Source organism: Talpa europaea (assembly GCF_964194135.1).
Source record: "Talpa europaea genome assembly, chromosome: 11".
Classification (NCBI taxonomy): domain Eukaryota; kingdom Metazoa; phylum Chordata; class Mammalia; order Eulipotyphla; family Talpidae; genus Talpa; species Talpa europaea.
The window spans coordinates 59,866,425-59,888,294 of record NC_140078.1 but is presented as its reverse complement, the minus strand read 5'-3'; the positions used below and the strand labels follow the sequence as shown (position 1 = coordinate 59,888,294).

General features: G+C 37.5%; 1 protein-coding gene across 2 annotated transcripts in view; it reads left to right on the top strand.

The window, feature by feature from the left end:
• SYNPR (synaptoporin) overlaps positions 1-21,870 on the top strand; it is a gene marked incomplete at its 5' end in the record, with an annotated part of 296,390 nt that overhangs the window by 230,379 nt on the left and 44,141 nt on the right. For both annotated transcript variants that reach the window (XM_084247343.1, XM_084247344.1), the window contains one exon: positions 21,020-21,218. In XM_084247343.1, the coding sequence (XP_084103469.1) occupies positions 21,020-21,218 (199 nt within the window). The remainder of the gene's footprint in view (positions 1-21,019; positions 21,219-21,870) is intronic.

Sequence of the window (21,870 nt, the reverse complement as noted above, 5' to 3'; positions counted from 1 at the left end):
TACTAGGAAATCTCTTTGAATCCCTAGTTTAACCTTTAGCTGCTTTTATCTGAAGATTCAGTTGAACCACATACACGTCTTCATTCCAGCACATCATACTCCATGGTAATCATCTGTCTATGAGGCTGCTTCCCCCCTAGTTTGTAAGCTCTTTAAAGCATTTCTTTTTGGTCTTGCCGTCTGCCACAGTACGTGGTACACAATGGGCACTTCGATAGGTTTACTGAATGAATAAACCAACACTTAAAGACAGAATCAGATAGACAAAAGGAGTAAGAATTTACAATGTGTTTATCTTTTTTGATTGCTGAGTAATATTCCATTGTGTATATGTACCACATCTTCTTGATCTAGTCATCTATTTTTGGGCATTTGGGTTGCTTCCATAGCTTAGCTATTGTAAATAGTGCTGCTATAAACATAGGGGTGCAGGTGCCCTTTTGAATTACTGTTTCTGTGTCATTTGGGTAAATACCTAGGAGTGGAATTGCTGGATCATATGGAAGCTCTATGTTTAGTACGTCAAGAAATCTCCACAGAGCTCTCCATAGTGCAGGAGAGTTCCTTTTTCTCCACAACCCTGCCAACATTTGTTGGTGCTAGTTTTTTTTAATATGTGCCATTCTCACTGGTGTCAGATGATATCTCATTGTAGTTTTGATTTCCATTTCCCTGATTATAAGTGATGTTGAACATTTTTTCATATGCCTGTCAGCCATTTGCATTTCCTCTTCAGAGAAGTTTCTTTTTAGCTCTTCTGCCCATTTTTTGACTGGATTATTTTCTTTTTTTGTTGTTGAGTCTCATCATGCAGTTTGCAGTAATATGGATGGAGTTAGAAGGGATCATGCACAGTGAAATAAGTCAGAAAGAAAAAGAAAAATACCGGATGGTCTCACTCATAGCAGGAATTTAGAAAACCTAAATAAGAGATCAGGAAAAAGACTAATCAATACAAAGTGAAAATCAAAATCAACAAGCAACTATAAAGCAGAGACACACTATGGAGGGGCGGGTGGAGGGATGGGGAAAGGAAGGACTATGGTCAAAATAAGGGGGGAGGTGCAATTGTATGGGGAATATAACCAAAACAAAAATGCATACATTGTGCAAAGATGAAAAAAGATGTAAGAATTATATAAAATAAAATATTTAAATAAAAAAAGGAATTTACAATGAGTTTTGATCAGTAAGACTTTCCCATGCACAAGTTCAAATACATAAGCAATTAGTGGCATGCAAAATATAAGAAACTACCAGCAGTGAGCAAAATACACACATTCACCATTGCCTTTATGGAGTTTATATTATACAAGTAAAAAAGGTATGGGGGAAATAATTTTAAGCAGAGAGAATAACAGTGGAAAGCTGAGAATATGTTTTGGTGAATTGAAGGAGGCCAGTGTGACTGAGGCATAAGGAACATCAGATAGCAAGGTCATTAATTGTATTCCCTGTGGCAGACAGACTTATTGGTCACACTTTTCTTCCTCTTTCTCAATCTGGTATTTTGCATGGTCACATAGACTCCAAGGATATTTCTCTGCCCCATTGATGTTGGGTTTGGCAAGTTACTTGGCTTTGCTCAGTAGCAAGTGGGCAGAAGTGATAGTATGGCATTTCCTAGATAAGGCCTTCATGGCCATAGCATGCTTTTCTTGCCTTCCTGAGCCTCTGTCATCAGTGAAAGAAGGTCTCCTCCAAATAGATGTGCTACCCTCCTCATCCTGAGCCCAGAATGAGCATGCGTAATGCAGAACTACCCCAACCAGCCCATAGACACAAATACAAGAATACATGGCAGTAGTTATTTTTAAGCCACTGAGTTCAGAGGTGGTTTTTGTGCAAAATATCCAAGGCAATAGTTACCCGAAACTAATATGACACACTATTAGTATATCTTTTTTAATTTCCCCCTTGCTAAACATTATTTTATTGTTCATATAATCTATACTTGCCAAATTATTTCTGGAAAGGGCAGGTTGTTTGTAAATCATAAACAAAACAAATGTGAGCTGAGGTATCTGTATTTGGAAGCAATAAATCCCATCTGACCAGTCTTAGATTGTTCTAGCTATTTGTTTAATCAAAGGCCTTTTCTCTTTTCTCACATTTCCACCTCTGCATCAGGACATCTGCTGTTTCAGTTCTAGAGTTTGAAGTTTGTACAAAAGCATATACAACTCCATAGCTTGTAGCTTATATTTTGGCATCTATGTGGGTTAGTACCAGTCATTCAATAGCTGGGTAATTCCTCAAAAAGTAAAACCCACCAGCAAAGTGTGAAGTTATTTTCATAAATGAATCTATTTTATGGCTTATTTTCACAAGTTTTATTTCCTAGACTAAATTTTCCAAAAGAAGTTAGCACTTTCATGAATGTGTATCCCAAATTTGAACTGAATAAGAGTGCAAATAGAAAATTAATCTCATCAGCTGTAGTGAGAAATACCTTAAGACTTCCTTCTCTTGAATCTAAATACTCAGTTTTCTCAAAATATATCAGTTATTCAGCTAATGGTTATTGGGTATAGATCTACAAAGTATCCAAGCAGCGCAGAGCTACAAAAAAAGAAAGAAAGAAAGAAAGATGAGAGACGAAAGATATGGGGGGTGGGGAAAATGGGCGAAGAGGGCCATAAATTTCTCATTATAGTATAAATAAGTCCTGAGGATATAATGTGCAGCATGGTGACTACAGTTAACAATACTGTATTGTATGTTTGCAAGTTGCTGAGAGAATAGATCTTAAAAGTTCTCATCATAAGGAAAATAAAGGTAACTGTGTGTTGATGGAATTTAGCTAAACTCATTGAGGTGAGCATTTTGCAATATATTCACATATCAAATAATTGTTATACTGCTAAATGAATGCAATATTATATATCAATTATATTTCAATTGTTAAAAGGTCAGGCGATATAATCCCTGCCTTAAGTAAATAAATATAAGTTTAACAATTGAAACTGCTGACAGCTGCCTTTATTTACCGCCCCCACCCCAAGGCTAACCTTGAAACAAAGTCTTGAGCCCAGACAGCTAATATCTGAGGTGATCCAAGAGACACAAGCAATGAAGTGGAGGAATTGAAACTGGGAAGGGAGAAAAGTCAATAAATTTTGCATTAATGAGTAGGTTACAACTATGGGCAACTGAGACTCAGGCCTTCAGGGAATTCTCAGCAAATGGGGGGAACACACCCAAGAATCCTGAGACCTGGGGGCAGGGAGGCTGGGGCTGTCACCCACTGACTGGCATCCCCAGTGCTTAGCAGCTGCATCCAAGATGAACTCATCCACACTTCATGCTGCATCTACAACAACAGAGCATGCTTTCTTGGGGAAATGGAGTCCCACAGATGGAGAAGAGAACAAAAAAAGGGAGGTCTATTAATGTAGAACAACTACCTGAACTCAGGGTGAGCAAGGAGATATCGTGCGAGGCATCACCCCTGTCTGCTACAGGGACACGGCCATTTGTTCCACCAGAGATGACAGCAGTCAACATTTACCGAGCATTTACTCTGCACCACACATGATGCTGAGGTTTTAACAAATCTCAAATCAATTAATCTTTGCAACAACCCTGCTATTATCATTCTCTGCAGACAATGAAATTGTTTGCTGAGGTGACAAAGCAAGTAAGTGGAAGAGATTTGAACGTGGTTGGCCTGGCTAAAGAGCCATGGCCTAAACAACACTTCACTCACGAAGTAAAGCAGAATCCTCAGGGAAGACTTTGTGGTGGAAAATATACTATTAATAATCTAAGACTGATTGTATGGAAAAGTACAGAAAAAGAAATGAGCCTTTGTATAATAAGTATGGGAAAAGAGGAGGGTGCAAGGTGGCTGTAAGGTAATGGATAAAAATTCAAGAAAATATCCATTGTTAAAAGTACTTGGTTGGTTCTTGATATGGGGAAAGACATCTATAATATTGCATGTAACACTGCCCATTCAACAAATACATACTAAGAATCTGCTTTATATTTGGCATTGAAATAACAGGAACTGTAAAGAAAATATCAGATATGATCTGGCAGGGAATAGACCTCTACGGTAAATATATATTGTTACTGCTTCTAATATAAAAACTCTGTGAAGCTTATTATTATCATCATCATCATCATCATCATCATCATTATTTAGTTCTCAGACTCAATCTTGACACTAAGAAAGGGCTAAATCTCATCTCAAATTTCTCAGATGAAAACCCTTTAATTGTGCTTAAAAGAAAGCAGCTTGTTTATATAAGCTTTTCTTAACACAACTTCTTATAAAATTTCACCAGTCAAAGATGCAGAGTTGACCATCAGTTGTTCTAGTCAATGCACTATTCCCTTCTACTGCGCTGAGTCTTCACAGGCTGTCAGATGCATGGACTCTTCATGTGGGTAGGTTTTCTGAAATAGTTGAGCAGATTTCAGATGGAAATCTGAACTTTACCTTCATTTTTTCCTTGATTGAAGAAGCCAATCTTTTGAGTACTAAATCTTGCTAATTATAATCCTCCATTTTTAAAACTCTTCTCACTCACTCTCTTAATCCACTTTTTTTATGTTCCTTGGCTCAAGATCCAGATTATAAATGTTGGCATGGATTGGCAACATGTGAAATATCTTTCATAAGTTTTTGGACCTCAGGGAAGATAAACAGAAATGCAGAGCTAAAAATACTTTCAGAAAAGGATACCTTTGAATCATACAACAAATCCAGTATCCTGAAATAAAATAATTATCTTCTCAAGAGGATTCTTAGAAGGAAAATAGAAAGCTAGAGAAATGGTATAAGGTAGTAGAGAAGTGGTATAAGGTAGTAGCAAATGAGGAATGTAAATATAAGAGGAAAGAAATGAGTATTATCAAACTTGAGGAACCAGTGGGTATTTCTACAGCTGATGCTTGTTCAAGTTAAAAGATTAAAGGGGCTACTGCTTTATCTGAGGTACTCCAGACATTTGTAAAAAAAAAAAAAACCAAAAAACAATAATAATAATAAAAGCTAGGTTAAAGCCAATGGAATCAAAAATTATTTTGAGCTCCTGCTTTTTACCAGCCACTGTGCAGGGTGCTAAGAATACAAACCGGAACTAGAATCTTTTTCTCTTTTTCTACATGATTACTTCTGTATTTGTTTCATTATCTGAAGTAGGATCCAGTATCCCTGTCTTATATCTTTATCTGAGGATTAAAAAAAATGGAAATTGAGGTTTAGCTCCAATGTTCAAACTTGAAAATCAAGCAACTATTTAGAAAAGGAAAAATAGGTGCCAGGTAAGCAGAAGTATCAGAAGTCTTCTACATGTGGAAACTAAGATAAATAATACTTGACCCCATGTTGAAATTGACCCCCTCTTTGGGCCTCAATCTGTGACTCCCTTTCAGGTATGAGATAAAGGATGGAGGGATGGTGGTGACATTGGGTGTCATCACAGTGGGACATCTAAGTCTGACCTTTTTCTTCCTGCTCTAGCCTGAGAGACCTTGAGAAGAGAAATGTCAAAGACAGGGAATGTTTAAAACCTGAGATATAGACTCATCCTTTCTGGGTCAGGTATAAACAGTAAACTGGATAGAGAATATCTAAGTAATGTCTTGCACAGTCAGGAGACAAGAGCCTTTTCTTCTGCATTTGCCAAAACAGATTGCTGAAACACAGTGCTTGGTGACAATGAAAACTTGTTTTGGGATGACTTGCATGTGAAAGGTACTCAGTAAATATCTGTGAATAAAAAGAAAGCCTGTGTAAAATGGTGAATCCAGCCATATATGCTTCTATTACTTGACTTATAAAAAGAAAACAGGCAAAAGAGTATGGCCCAATTTCCATCCCCAGTCAGGGAGATAACCCACATATGGAACAACAGGCATCTTCTGTCTTGCCCGCTGCTCCCCTCAGCAGTGTATTTCAGTAGATTCTCCTGTTCTGTTCCCCACTCTGTCTCTGATGAATCTTCTCACCCCCTGCACCTCTGGCCTATACCCCAGTTCTTCTATACACACACACACAAAAAAAAAAAAAAAAACAGCAGGCAAAAGAAAAATGAAATAATTGGGAGTGAGTAAAATCATCATCATCCGAAGCACCACTCTTCAATGTCAAGTCCCAAGACCCATCTTCACTTTAAAAATCCTTAAGTACCACATATTTTTCATTAACAGATTGTCTATTAATGTTTACCATATTAGAAATCAAAACTGAGAAATGTATAAAGTATAGGACTATGCTATGCTATGGAAAGTACACTTTCCATTAGCCTACAGAACAGTGATTGCAGCCTACAAAATGTAACTGCGAAACTCCACTGTAGACTTGTGCAATGATGGGAGTGAAAGTGTTAAGTGCCATCATAGTTCTATTATGTAATACTGAGAATAGTTTTGATCTCATAGACCCCGGGGAAAGGGGAAGCTCTATGTATCCTCAAGAGTCTGCCCTAGGGTATCTGAGCCACTGTTTGAGGAACTCTGACCTAAAGTTTTCAGAAACATTATTTCTACAAAACTAAACACAAATTTTGACTATAAAATCACTTGCAAGACTTATTTGTAGCATATGTTCACATGGTTTAGACCTTGATTTTTAAATATCAAGGAAAGAATCTGGATTTAGCTTCTGTTCTCTTCCATTTAAATGTTCTGTGAATCAAGAGGAAAATAATAGAAGGCTCTTTGTTTGGTTTGAAATATTTCCAGTGATTAAATATCATTTAAGCCTTGTTTAGACTTTTTGAGCCTTCCATAAATAGGTTGGTGTCAGTGGCCTTGTTAGAAAAGTTGAAGTCTTTCCAACCAATTTTTGCTAAGCATTGTGTAAAAACGCCTTTCTTTGAAAATTGGTCCAAATTGGGTGAGTTATTTGAAGACATTCAGGAGACTGGTGTGGCTAAGCAGGAAGGAGCCAAGTTGTACATAATGGAAGATTGCCTGAGAACACAGTGATGTAGACTGGAATGGCTAAAGAAGGGAGCCATTTCATCCCTTTTCCTGGTTGTCTTGAAGAATAAAGTCTATTTCCCACACTACATTCACCTCTGTATACAAGACAAAGATGACACTGGCCCCAAAGACACCAAGTCATTTTCTAACAATTATTTTCCAGGGACAGTATGGGATGACCCCTTAAGATTTCCTTTAGCTAACTTCTATTAAAACTAAATGGGGAGAAAAGTCACTTCCCATGAGTTTATTTACCAAATAGTTATTTTGCTGGAAAATAGTTTTGTCTCTTCCAATTTATTTGCAATGTATTAGCTGAATTGTATTAAATCCTCTATAATGCCCCAAGACACACACACACACACACACACACACACACACACATACCCCTTTACATTCTTATTGGCCTTGAAATTGAGGAGCAACTTCAACCTTAGGCGCTGTGGCAAAACTGGGGTGAAATCTCCTTCACGGTTTGGCAAATCGATCCTTCAGGCAATTAATTTTTAACAAAGCAGTTCTCATGTATCAATCATTCTGAAAAAATTATTCCTTCCCCCAGTGGGTATATAGAGAATTGGCTTAGGTGAGATCCTGAAGAATATCCAGTTTGCTGGATAGAAGCATAAAGCATGTGCCAAGGAGACCAATGAAAGAATCCCCTGCTGTGCAACAAGAATCTCTCTAGACAGACCAGTTGTATTCAGTTGACTCCCTTTATGCCTAACCTCAGTCTCCTCATCTGTGGAATAGATATAAAAATAACTGTACTACTCAGGGCGCTGGTGAAGAGTGAAGGAAACACAGCATGTGAAGCACATCATGTATTTACAAAGGCAGGAAGGGATCCATTTCTACAAGGTATTACAGAATGTATGTGGCAAGCTGTTTCCATTTTCTAAATGATAACAGTTTCTCCAATTATACTTTATCCCACCACCAGGCCTGGAGTCCTTCTACAATTCTGTGAGATAAGAAGCAGGATTAGTTTCCAGAAGCATGATCAGTTCTAGGAATTTAATGGGATCTGATTTCTGTTGTTTTTTTTTTTTTCCTATCTCTATTCTTCCCCTCTTCCTCCTTACCTCCCTTTCTCTCTTATTTCTTTGTTTCTTCACTTAACAAATATGAACTGGGTATTTATTATGAAGCAGATGTGACCTGGTACTCAGTAATAGAGAGGTGGATGAAATAAATAAGATCACTGCCTTCATGCTACTTATAGTCTAGTGTAAGAGACAGACAAAACCCAGGTTAGAAAATGAACTGGATAACTTTAGGCATTAGGTGATAAGAGCAATAGATAACATTAATTAAATAGAAGCAGTAAAATGGGATAGTGGGATAGAGAATAACTAGGGTGAGGCATGCCCTTTCAGTTAGTTAGTCTAGGGAAGCTTCTTAGAGATAGTGTCATTTGAGCTGACACCTAAGTAAAAAAAAGAGGAAGCTGATGATAGACATTGTGGTGACTAGTTTGAAGGCTTCCAGGAGGTGAGGAGGAGTTCTACTCTAGGAAGAGAAGAAACAAGGGTACATGATGACAAATAAGTGGATAATATCCAGGTGATATCAGTCCTTTTTCACCATAGTAAGGGATTTGGATATGGACCCAAATGTATGGGGAAGCCATTAAAGAGAGTACTATGCAGGGGAATGACATGATCTGATTTATGTTTTTAAGACTTCTGGTTGCTGTGCAGAAAATGAATTCTTACATGTCATGTTCCAAATGCAACTTGAAAATAGTATGATTAATTCTCTAGTTGCTGACAAAGCACTGGAAACATGGGTGACATTATATTTGCTGACAATAAAGAGCACTTTTTCCATCCCAAGCTGATAAATATGTTGAACAAAAACTGTTCCTAGTTAACTAAAACGAACAGTATTTGCTGGTGTCTTAGACATTTTTTTCCAAAAAAAAAAATTGTGTATATTTATGGTGATATTAATAACTGAAGAATTGGAAATTTACAATTCCATAGCCATTTGACAGGACCATAGCTTTTCAGTGGTTTAGAGAAGATTGCATTTTGTTCCATATGTATAAGCAGTTACTGTTTGTATCATTATAATCTGGCAGATAGATTGAATTTCCTACCAAGCAAGAGTTCTGCTAGGTTTCTATCTTGAACATTCAACAAGGTCAGTTATTATGTAAAGAATGAAATGAAAGCAAGCAAGAACAACAACAAAATGACCAAATAACTGCTTGGTAGACTGACTTTTTGATACAACTGCATAGTAATAGAACATGTCATTTTTTTTAGGTCTTTGAAATCTTTTATAAAGCATTTGGATTTTTAAAATCAACTTCAATAATTAACTTACATTTTGAATTTGTCAGTTCACCTAATAATAGTAACTGTAATAGACAATTAGACAATAGAAAAGACAATAGTGACTTGTCAGTTCACCTAATAATAGTAACAGTAATAGACAATTAGACAATAGAAAAGACAATAGAAATAGACAATAGAAAAGTGCCACTATTCCATATCTCAAAAATTTTGTATGAAGAATAGGTACTTTTATTGATTTCATTTTACAGATGAGAAAACTGAGTCAGGAAGACATGAGATTTGTCCTAGGTTACATGGCTGATGATTGGTGGAATTGTTTTATATTGCCTTTCAATGAGAGGAAAAAATAAGTGAAAAGGTGGTGTTCTGATGGGCCAAAAGGGAGGCAAACAGACGATACAGTGAAGCCCGACATATGTTGGAAGTAGTATCTCATTGACTCATCAAATATTCTTTTCTATCCTACCCCCAGGTAGAAGAGTATATGAAGTAAATGGGTAGGGGAAAGGATTGTCCCTGGTTTTTCTCCATGTTTCATAAAATTTGGCTCCCTAATGATTTGAACAAAAGCTTTAGAACCCAACTTTTATTTCTACTTTAGCATTAGGTCACCAAAATGATCAAGTTTAATAAATATAAACCTTTTTGGAGTTAGTAAACCTATTGAGACTTGAATAAGTTATGTAAGGTAACTCAGAAATGAATAATTTATTAATTATGAAGGTAAATGAGGCTGTTCATGGGCCTCCTAAGAATGCTCCTACCAGTCCCTCATTTTAAATTAAATTTGAGAATACTGGAACCCAGAAAAAGTACTTACTTAAGGTCACAAAGAAATTTGGTATAGATGCAAAAATCTAAGTCCCCTCACTTTTATTAGTTCCCAGATTTTATTCTTCAGTTTAGAATCTGGAAACTATTCCATTTGAAATGACTCGGTCTCATTTTGAATTGTTAATGTTTTGTTTTATGAAATTTGATAATAATAAATGATAATTATTGCTCTTAATTTTACTTTTTGTTTGGAATCTCTTAACCTGACTGAATTTAAAAAATTGGTAGCTCCCTATGTCCCAAAATTTCTGCTGGAAATTGTATTGATCCAAGAAATCTAAAACATTTGGAGTCACTGCTCTTGCTGTCATGCCTCCCTATCTCATCTCCCATCTAGAACTGGGTATAAACCTAAGGCACTGGCCTTATCTTTGAATTTGAAGGTTTTGGTTTATTTATTTTTTTGTTGAAATATCGTTGGTTTACACTGTTGTTAGTATTTTGCAAGTGTAGGACCACCCCCTTCAGGTGTAGTCACCATATTGCTTTCACCACCAAAGCACCATGGCCACCACTACAGTCCATTGTGCTCTCTCCCTCCTTCTTTCTCACGTCTCCCCTTGCCCCTCCAGATGCCTCAGCTCTGTCAAGGGTTAGTTTTAAAGTGTGTTGTTGTCTGAACCTTTCTTTGGTTTCTCTTTTTTCTACATATAAGTGACACCATCCATCCAATAGTTATCTTTCTCCTGATTCATTTCACTTGGCATAATCCCTCCCAGCTCCATCTGTGTTGCCCCGAGTGGCACGAGTTTCTGAGAGTGATGAGATTCTCCAGGACCTGATTCTTTTCATATAGTCATTGTAAATTGGAGAGGGGGCGGGGAAAGGGGGTAAAAAGGGATAAAAGGGAAAGAGTCTATATCAAATGCAATGCATTAACTTCTTTTAGTCCTGATTCAAATAAATCAACTTTATAAAATGTGATTATTGATGATGGAAATTTGAACAGAGTAGATAATTAAGGATATAAGGAGTTACTGTTATTTTTAGGTATGAATTTAATAGTGCTATGATTAAGCTTTTTAAGCATTCTAGATTTTGTTATACATGCTCAATATATATGGTGAAATTATGAAGTACTGGAATTCATTTCAAAATAATCCATTATGGAGGGGGAAGAAATGAGAGAGGACTGGTCATGAGTTGACAGTTGTTGATTATGGAGAACAGATACATGGATCCAGATGTTGCTATGAAGGTATTTTTTAAAGATATGATTGACATTTACTATCAGTTGACTTTAAGTAAAGCAAATTAACCCTCGACAATGTGAATGGACCTCATTCGACCAGTTAAAGAGCTGATGAGAAAAGCCTGAGGTTTCCTTCAGGAATTTTGCCTTCAGACTGCAACATTAAAAAAATTGGTATTATACTCAAAACTGAAACAGCAACTCTTACCTAAATCTCCAGTCAACTGACTCGCCTTATGCATTTCAGACTTGCAAATTCCTTAAAATGAATTCCTTAAATTACTTAAAATATGTTATCCTATTATTTCTGTCTCCCTGGGGAACCCTGACCAATGACATACCTTTATTCCTAGAAATGTACCGAAAGTAGGTTATCATAAAATATCCAACAGCATTGATAGTTTAATAGTTGAAAGATTGGAAATAATTGAAATATCAGACAGTGAAGGACCAGTTAGAAAATTACTATGCAATGCAAACTATACGATGTAACTACACATAATACTCTGCATTATATGATAGCCCATATACTCTCTACCTATATTATATGACTGTCTAAACATATGTATTACCATTCTATTAGGTCATCAGTGGCACTTTAAAGTCCCATTTGATTTTCATTTTTTGAAGTTGTTACTACTGGGAATGAAATTACAGGGAACCTTACATTTTCTTCCTTTAGACATTTCTATATTGATTGAATTTTTATGAGTATCATATTTTGACTGAATTAATCAAATTTGACTTCAATTCTAAACAAAAGTTCGCCTCAAACAAATTTCTATTATGTATTCCATACAATGAATGTGTTTTTAAATGTTACAAATATATTTTAGTCAAATTCTCTAACTTGTTTATTCATGAAACATTTTCTATTCTAACCAAATGAAAAGGACAGATAGGCAGGTATCTGGATATTCGGGTTTAAAAAAAAAACCTCTGACACTGCTTTTGCTTCATAATTCATTTGCATACAGTACCCCAGTTCAGAGAAGACAAACAAGAACAGAGAAGAGGAGGTTCCCTGAAATATCTAGATAACGACCTCATATCTATTTTAATTTGACTACTTGGAGATAGTCTGAGTTCTCTATGACTCAAATCCTATTTGAAGAAACTAAAATTAATAAATCATAGCTTAATGAGAACAGCAGTGCCTCTTTGCAAGCCACTATATGAGTTTTATAGAATTTTCCTTCTCTCAGTAGCTCCCCTCCAGGCCATTCCCAGCCTCCAGTGACCCTTATTAATCACCCAGAGTCCACCTTCTTATTTTGAAATGTGTATGAACCTAACTGTAAATGTGTATGTGAAAGAGAGGGGTGTAAAATTTGAAAAGATCTTTCTTGGAATAATACACTTGCAATAAATTGTTTAAATGTCTGTCTGAGTTAAATATCTGTCATGGAGGGGAAAGCTGCATGCTGGGGGGGGGGGCCGTGGGAGGGGCAGCCATTTTCCAGTCATTTCTCATATGTGCAAAAAAAAAATGAATTATGTAGAACAGAGTATTGTTCATAGTAACCTTGATTGCTTTTTCCAATGTCTAATTCAGATCCTTCTACACAATATTTATTATCACTCACCTTAAAAAATATTTTCTTTTCTAATGGTAAAGTAGAAAGCATACAATGTCATTGAAAGTTCTTCCTCTGCAGACAATTAACTTTTATACACTTAACACATAATCACATCAGGGATAAATGCCCATACTGTGTTTGAAAACATCCATACAACATTTTGTCTTTCATTCAGTTTAGTATTTTTTTTTTTAAGAAAATCTTTTTAGTGAATACGTGCTGTTGTTGCAAGCCTTGGAGATGAAATGAGTTTTGATTCAACCAAGGTCAGGAGTAAAATGTCTAGAAAAAATGATTCTGGCTGTCAAAACAATGCCATTAACCTGCAGATATGGAAGCTGGAGGTCCTCGCATAGGACGAACACAGGAGTGCTGTTGTTAATACAATGTCCAGTGCCCTTCCTGGGGACACACAGCATCGTTAGAATGCCCCGCGGTATCCCTGGAAAGATGTTTCTGAACAAGATTGTTAAAAAATCTGCTCGTTTTGATGCTGTCATGAGCTTTTATGTTAGCAGCAGCATCCCAGGTATACTGACTCCTGCCTCTCAGACAAACTTTCCTTATTCTCCTTTGTAAGTTCAGACTTGTTTCCAACTTTAGCAAACCTTAGTCCAATTGCTGGAGCCTTCTCTCAGCTCTCCCTTGTGCCTGTCTCCTGCTTTTCTACCCCAGTACACCCTAAATCAGGCTCTCTCTGAGTTTTGACCATTGTGTGAAAACATACTTTATGAGATGCTGGTGGCATTAAATGAACTTTGCTCTGTTAATGTATGAGTCTTTAGGACTGGTTTGAAATCATCCCTGAACCAAAGAGTGAAACAGTCACAGTCCTCTTATGTTCATCTCATGTCCATTCTTCTGCTGAAAAATGACTAAAAGGGCAAGAGAGAGAACTGGCTGCAAGTAAGCCATCAGAAAGCCCAGCCATGATGTAAGGAGGCAGTTAATATGTGATTACAGTCAGCTAATATATGATAGAAACAATTAATAGCATTATATTTATTTTCATCTGAGAGCTTTAAGATCTTTTTACTCTTAACTGAGATAGACTGTCTTACAAGGCCTCACTTCAACAAGCCATTCGATCATCTTTTCATCTTTCCTCAGCCCTACAGCAAGAATAATAGTTCCCACTTCACCAAGATTGCAAGTTTAACTGAGATAATATGTAAAAGCATTTTGCATGTTGCTTGGCCCAGTCTGCATGTAATCAATCTTAATTGGTGATTGGCATCATAGAAGTAGAGGTAAAATCATTATTTTATCATAAATAGCATTGCCAAATGCCTTGCTCGGGTTCAGTAAGAAAGCCAGGGAAGGTGACAGAAGAGGACTGGTCCTCTCTGATCTCTTAGGTAATCTCCATTCCTATTCTTCCTTACTCATTGCCTTTCCATGTTAGTATGAATGATGGCACACAGGTCTCAATAAACCCCTCCTGAAAGAATAAAGGGCTTGATCTCATGAAGAATCCAGTGATCTGAGAAATCTACAAATGGAATTTGGACCATAAGTGAAAGTAACAGAGAGCTGGGTATCAGAAAGCCTGGCAATCTAAGTTGCCTCTTCTTTGTGCTGTGTAAAATTGTGCTGTGTAAAATTGTAGCACTAATGTGTTCGCCGTATGCGAGGACCTCCAGCTTCCATATCTGTAGGCCAGAGGTGTGGAGGAGTGAGAAGATTCACCAGAGACAGACAGAGGGGGATGCAGAACAAGCAGATTTACTGAAATACACTGCTGAGGGGAGCAGCGGGCATTTCAGCAGAGGTCTGCTGCGCTGATTTTGATACTAAGCACCAACTTCCGTGTCAGTAAAAGGGGAAGGTGGAAAAAGTAAGGCTCTCAGGATTTTGTAGCAATCTGTGTCGTGAGTCACACAGACTGAGGGTGTAAGTTTACACACACGCATTCTTATAAAAGCACACACGTATGACTAGTAAGAGAAAAATCAATTTGAAAACAGACAAAGGCCAACATTTCATACTGAGAAAAAGAGAAAAAATGGAGCAAGAGGATTAATGTCTCTTTCAACTGGTAAAAAAGATCGAAACAGGGCCTATAGAATATTATCAGGTAAAGAAAGACGTGCTCAGCACCACAATAGCCTGTTGCCCTCTGGTCTCCTCTCCACCACTTTAATTCCAGTTACAGAAATTCAGTGACAGCATCTTGTCCTTCTACTCCCTTAATGCGTCTCACATTTGCTTCTGGGCATCGCCACCCATGGGATGTGTCGTTACTATCTTGGACCAAGCCACCCCCAGACATAGTGTTAGGAACTTTAGTTCTATTTTCTTCTACTCCTGGTGAAAGACACTGTTAATAATTTCAAAATTCTTAATACCAGATGCACACCAGGGCACATGCTACCTACAGAAATCCATGCTATCCTTTAAAGAACCACACACCTGCGATGATCTCCATTTCAGTACACCATATAACAGGCTCATTTGCCTCCTGATACTTGCTTCTGAGGCAAATGTTAGAATAACCCCCGACAAAATTTGGAAACTAAGAAGCTTTTAATGGCTTCCTCTTGGATGAGCTGTAGGGATTGAACTCTGCGATTGCTTGTCACTTGTGTACACATACTTCCAGATGGAAGCAGAATGAATGTTGGTTTAGAATCACATTCATTATAAGCTATCGGTGTACCATTAGATTATTTGGCCTGGGAAAGCTGACTTGGTCATTTTTATGCAAGCATTCACCTGGAAATCTAAGGATGCTGTAATTTTTAAACCAGAGAGACAGAAATGTGCAGTAGTTACTAGTGGAAGATCCTCCTTAAATGCCTTTCATTCCAGGGGCCTCCCTGGTGGCTTAGGGGTTAAATCTCTGCACTATCATTGCTAAGGCCTGAGTTCAATCCCCAGCCAGGGAGCAACCCACATGGTGCAACAGACCTCTCCTGTCTCACCCGCTGCTTCCCTCAGCAGTGTGTTTCAGTAGATCTGCTTGTTCTGCCCCCCACTCTGTCTCTGGTGAATCCACTCACTTCCCCACCCTGCCCCGGCACCTTTCATTCCAGACTTATCCCTGCCATCCACTAGCTCTATGGCCACAGGTGCACTCACTCTCCACTCCAAGCCTCAGTTTTGGTGATTATTATCATACATGTTTTTCTTAATAAAGCAAGACCATTTGCTTAGTATTTTCCTAGGGCCTACAAACAGAACTAGAAAATGTGAACCCAGCAGTTCCTTCAGTTTAAGTGAAACAACAGTGAAATGTTTAAAAGGTTGGGTTTAAATATTGTTACAAAAAAAAAATATATATATATATATATATATATATATATATAACACGGACGATTATTGTTGATTGACACCGTGCAATAAAACTCAATGAAATTCAGTTACCCCTTGATTGAGTCAGGCCAGCCAAGAAGGAAATTATACAGTTGAAATCAACAAATTGGATTTGTTCCCTTTGTAGGCTCAGCAGTTGCTCCCTGACTAGTTCTTCACAGGATCAGAGGTGGCCGTCAGCTTCCAGACTCTGACCACTGACACATACTCTCTATCCATACAGTTTTTTCCAGCGTTTACTGAACAGATGCTAAACACATGCTGACTATGAAGTCTCTCCCTCAAAAATAACACATGTATTTATACATATGTATGTAACTATTGCTTTAAAGAATATTTTTGCTTTTTGCTTCATACATATAAATATATATGTATGTGTATATATATGTATATATATAGTTCATCCATATATATAAATATATATATAAATCATGTAGCATCCAAAGTGTTCAGTGATGTGTCATTATGCTCAGACTATTTGGAGAAGATCAGTTCTTCTTTAATAATGATCTCTACTCCCTTCCAAGGAGGGACTAACTTAGAGTTTCTCTTCCATTTGCCCTCTTTCTCCTTATTTCACCCCCATGTGAGTGATAAAGCAAATACCAAACTATAGATCATTGGTATTAATAAGCATAGCAGATTTGGTTAGTGATTTTTTTTCTTGTCTTTACAAATAAACACAATTAACACATTGGCAATGGAGAAAATGACTGTTGACGACATAGAAATAAGCCAATTATTTAATCCCGCCCCCCTCCTATTGGCCCCTGACTGCAGACACATTCTGTGTATGTTAGCTGAGGAGCTGGTGTGTGGGAAGCAGAATTGATCCTGAGGTGTGTCCTGGTACCTGAGTGTGTAAAGTTGTTAAATAGTTGCAGCAGGGGCCATGAAGCTTCCTGCTTTTTTTGCTTTACTTGTTGCAATTTATATGAAAATCTTTCCAATGTTTGTCTATAAGCTGGCCCGTAAGACCTGCAGTGGGGGTCTGACCACTTCTCCCTCACATCCTGACTCTTCACCTGTCCTACAATATGCCAGTTTCCACAGCCATGTTTTGTTTCCCCCGTGTACTGTGCATCCTGCCCATGCAGGGTCTTGGTATCTCCTCTCTCCTATCTTTTAACAGGTTTGTTTCACATACCATGCAATGCATTCATTTAAAATATACAATTTCAGGGGCCTCCTTGGTGGTGCAGGCAGTTGAGCACAGCGCTGTGAAGCTGTCCGCAGCCTCTGCAGTGCCAGTTTGATCCCCACTGGCCACGGAGATACCCACATGGCGTGGCAGACCTCTCCTGTCTTGCCCGCTGCTCCCCTCAGCAGTGTATTTCAGTTGGTCTGCCTGTTCTATTCTCTGCTCTGTCTCTGGTGAATCCTCTCACCCTCCCCCACATCTGGCCTGTACCCCAGTTCTTGTATAAAAATAAATAAATCTTTAAAAAAATAAATAAAATAAAATATACAATTTCATGGCTTTTAAGTATATGCAGAGTTGTGCACCATCAGCAAAATTCATTCTAGAAAATTGTCTTTAACCCAAAAAGAAACCTGTACCCCTTACCATCATCCACAATTCTCCCATACCCACCCAGCCCTAGGCAAATACTAATCTATTGTTTGTCTCCATTGATTTGCAAATGCAGGACATTTCATCAGAGTGGAGTGACATGATGTGTAGTCCTTTGTGACTGATTTCTTTCACTTACATGTTTTCAAAGTTCATCCATGTTGTTGCAAGTATTGGTGCCTTCTTGTTGACAAATAATATTCCATCAGAAGGCTTTACCACCTTTGATTTATCATTCATCAGTTGATAGACATCCCTGTTGTTTCCACTGTGGGCTGTTATGAATAACACTGCTATAAACATTCTTGCTCAGGTTTGGGAGAAGAAACATGTCATCATTTCTCTTCAGTATGTATTTAGGGGTGGACTTCCTGGAGCACGATGGATCTATGATTAGCTATTCGAAGAACTGACAAGACTGTTTTCCAGAGTGGTTGTATCATTTTACATTCCCAACTAGCAATGTACAAAATTTCCAGTGTTTCTAATTGGAGCTTGTAATTGCAATCTCAACTTGTTACCACAATGTAACCTCACCAAGACTGGTTATTATACCCCTCCTAGTGGGTATTCATGTTTCATTGTGTTTTCTTCCTTTACTTCTAGATAATCTCTAATAATTTTTCAAGCTGTAGCTTTATTTTTTTTTTATAAATTTTATTGTTATATTCCCCATACAATTGCAGCCCCCCATTCTGACCCCAATCCCTCCCCTCCCGCCCCCGCCCCCCTAAAAGTGTCTCTGGTTCATAGTTTTTTGTTGATTTTGATTTTCACTTTCTTATAGTTATTCATTTTCCTGGTCCCTTATTTAAGTTTTCTAGATTCCTGCTATGAGTGAGACCATCCGGTATTTTTCTTTTTCTTTTTGGCTTATTTCGCTGAGCATGATCCCTTCCAGCGCCATCCATGTTGCAGCAAATTGCATGTGTTTATCTTTTTTGAATGCTGAGTAATATTCCATGGTATATATGTACCACATCTTCTTGATCCAGTCATCTATTTTTGGGCATTTGGGTTGTTTCCAAAGCTTAGCTATTGTAAACAGTGCTGCTATAAACAGGGGGGTGCAGGTGTTCTTTGGAATTGATGTTTCTGTGTCCTTTGGGTAAATACCTAGGAGTGGAATTGCTGGATCATATGGAAGCTCTATGTTTAGTAGGTCCAGAAATCTCCACACAGTCAAGCTGTAGCTTTAAAATCACTCAATAGGGACCCTTAACTTTATCACGTTACCCTCAGATTAGCTCAGGACTCTTCTCAGAAAACCCTCTAAACTTGATATATAACATGGGCAAGCCCATCCCTTTTCTCCTCTGTTCCCCATTCTGTCCCCAGCATGTAGCCTTTGTGTGAACTCTGGTGTTGCTTGTCTATAATTTTCTGAATGAATCACATATTATAAAATAATGCATAAAAATGTACATTATCTGAAAATCATCTGTATCCAAATAATGGGCATGAATACTTTTGCAATCTGTTTTATTGTCAGCATCCCCACAAACCAAACTATTGAGAAATATTTTAATATCTCTTCAAGAGAATATGATGAATGAATGTTTCTATTTTTCTGAATTTTACTATAGTTGTACACTTTACTGTTTGATAAGAAACAGAAGGAATTTTGGTATATGCAGAAAAAAAAGTCAAGTGGACTATGTCAATAGTTCTCTCTTAAATCACGTGTAAAAAACCAGAATATGTTACTGAAAAATAAGGAACTTAGGGGAAATGGACTTTCCTGCTCTGACTCTCAAGTAGGTTACTGCCCTAGATATTTTGAATCTGTAGGTCTGGGACAAGGTCTTGGAATGTATGTTACTAACAAGACTCCTAGTGATTCTGGTGCTAGTGGTCCATGAACTTCATTTCACAAACATTCATCCTCATTAATATTCTAGTTATTTAACAGGAACAGGCTAATTTAGTAGAAGTTCTAAAATAAAGATCTAGAGTCAGACACAAACTTAAATTCCTGGCCTAGCATTTATTAGTAGCTAGGTGACTTAAGACAAATTACTTAACCTTTCTAAATCTGTTTCCTCATCTGTAAATGGGGGTGGGAATTAACAGGCCTACATTATAAGGTTGTCACAGGGATTACACAATATGTATAAAACAATATCTTACACACAAGAAATGCTCCAAAATTTTAGTTGCTATTGCTATTATTTTATCATTATTGTAATTACCAAAGTTGTAAGACAATGTACATGACAAATTTGTTTCAAAGAAATGAAGTTTTACTTAGTAAGAAAAGTGCTTCCTAAGCATACAGTTGTATTTTATTGATATCACTAACTTTCATTCATGTCTATTTCAGAATGCCTCCCCTGGTACTTAAGGCATAATTTAGTCTTTCCTGAAGAAGTAGAATTTTGGCTTCTTTATTAAAATATGGTTTCCACCAAGTTCACAACATGATATGCAGTACTGGCTGAAACACAATCTTCTGTAGATGTCATTAACTGAGCAGAAAGTATATCCCCCACTTCTTTTCTCTATTAAGTAATAGCTCGATCTGTCATTATAGGACTTACTCTCTAAAACAAAAGTTCTGGCAGCTCAAGCAAATTAGTATCAATCAGTCATCTTACAGAATCGAGTATGTTCCTTCAGATGTCCAAGTCCTAGTTACCGAATACCCAACAAGTATTTGACACTTGGGATGTACAGAGAAGAAAATGAAGATTTCCACAGTCACTGATGAAGCAAAAGAGACTGGGAAAAAAAAACAAAAAAACAAAAACAAGTCATTGAATACTTAACCAAGAGAGTGTGGCTGGGGATGAATTCTATGAATAACATCAAGCAGAGTGATGAAATAGGAATGCTTAAGGGAAACAAAATATTTTAGATCAATGATCAGGAAAAGGTTCTCACAGGAGATGACATTTAAGCTGACACCTGAATGCTGAGCAGCCTGTCATGGGAAATGTCAGGGGGCAGAGTGATTTAGGAAAAGGAAACAGCCGAAAGCCCTGCAGACTTTAAACAGGAGACCATCGTAGTCTAAATTACCATCATTCCAGGATTCTTTCCCCTTCCCTGCTCCTCTGTCTGGAGAATAGTGGTTGTGAAACTCAGTGGAGTGATGTTTAACTCAATCTGTACTTCCCCATATCAGCTATCATCTCTGTAATTTTGTCAATGAACTTCTCACAAGGGCATGCCATAAAGCTTCTGAATCACCTCACTGCTTTAATACATGTAGACACATGACATCTAGTTTTGTCTCCATAAAACTTTAAAGAGTGTCTCCTTAAATCTGGCGTTTTAGGTTGCACCAGGTGACGTTTGAGGTGCCTACCTGTGAGGGAAAGGAGCGACAGAAGCTGGCCCTGATCGGTGACTCCTCTTCATCAGCAGAGTTCTTCGTCACTGTTGCTGTCTTCGCCTTCCTCTACTCCTTGGCAGCCACTGTCGTTTATATTTTTTTCCAGAACAAGTATCGGGAAAACAACCGGGGTCCACTAATTGTAAGTTGCTTGCTTTTTGAAATAACTTTCTCTGTACCTTCTAACTCCCTTTTACAATTCTTGAAGGGCTTTGGAGTTACCCATGCCCTCAGGGCAGATGCTTTAAAAGAGATCATATTCTTTTTCATCTAGATCTCTTGGATCTCAAAACAAAAACATGGTGTCTGTCATTCTTCTGTGCCCTGTGTTAGAGAAATATCACAAAACTTGCTAGAAACTCCTCTGAATAAATGGTTGGAAATCTCATGAGATCAAGGAAAGATTTATTTATAACTCCAGTGTTATGGAGTCATGAAATTAGTCAACCATTTTTCTCACTGGTTATTGAGACAATGTGACTTGTGCTCATTTGAGGCGCATTATTCCCTTAGTTTAAATCAGACTGTTGAGTCTGATAAATATGTTGAGTCTGAAGATGAAGTTCATCTCTGAAAATTTCTCTTTCTCTTCCATTCTCTCTCTGCCCACTTCCCCAGCTCTCCCCCATTTTCTTTTTCATTGTATAATGGTTGTATAATGGGTTAAAGCAACATAATCCAGCAGAGCTAGAGAGAGACAAACATACACTAGAAGAACACAAAAATTTTCAAAGGGGTACATGAACATGAATAATTTGAGGAAAATAAATTTCTCAACCTTCACATGTATATTT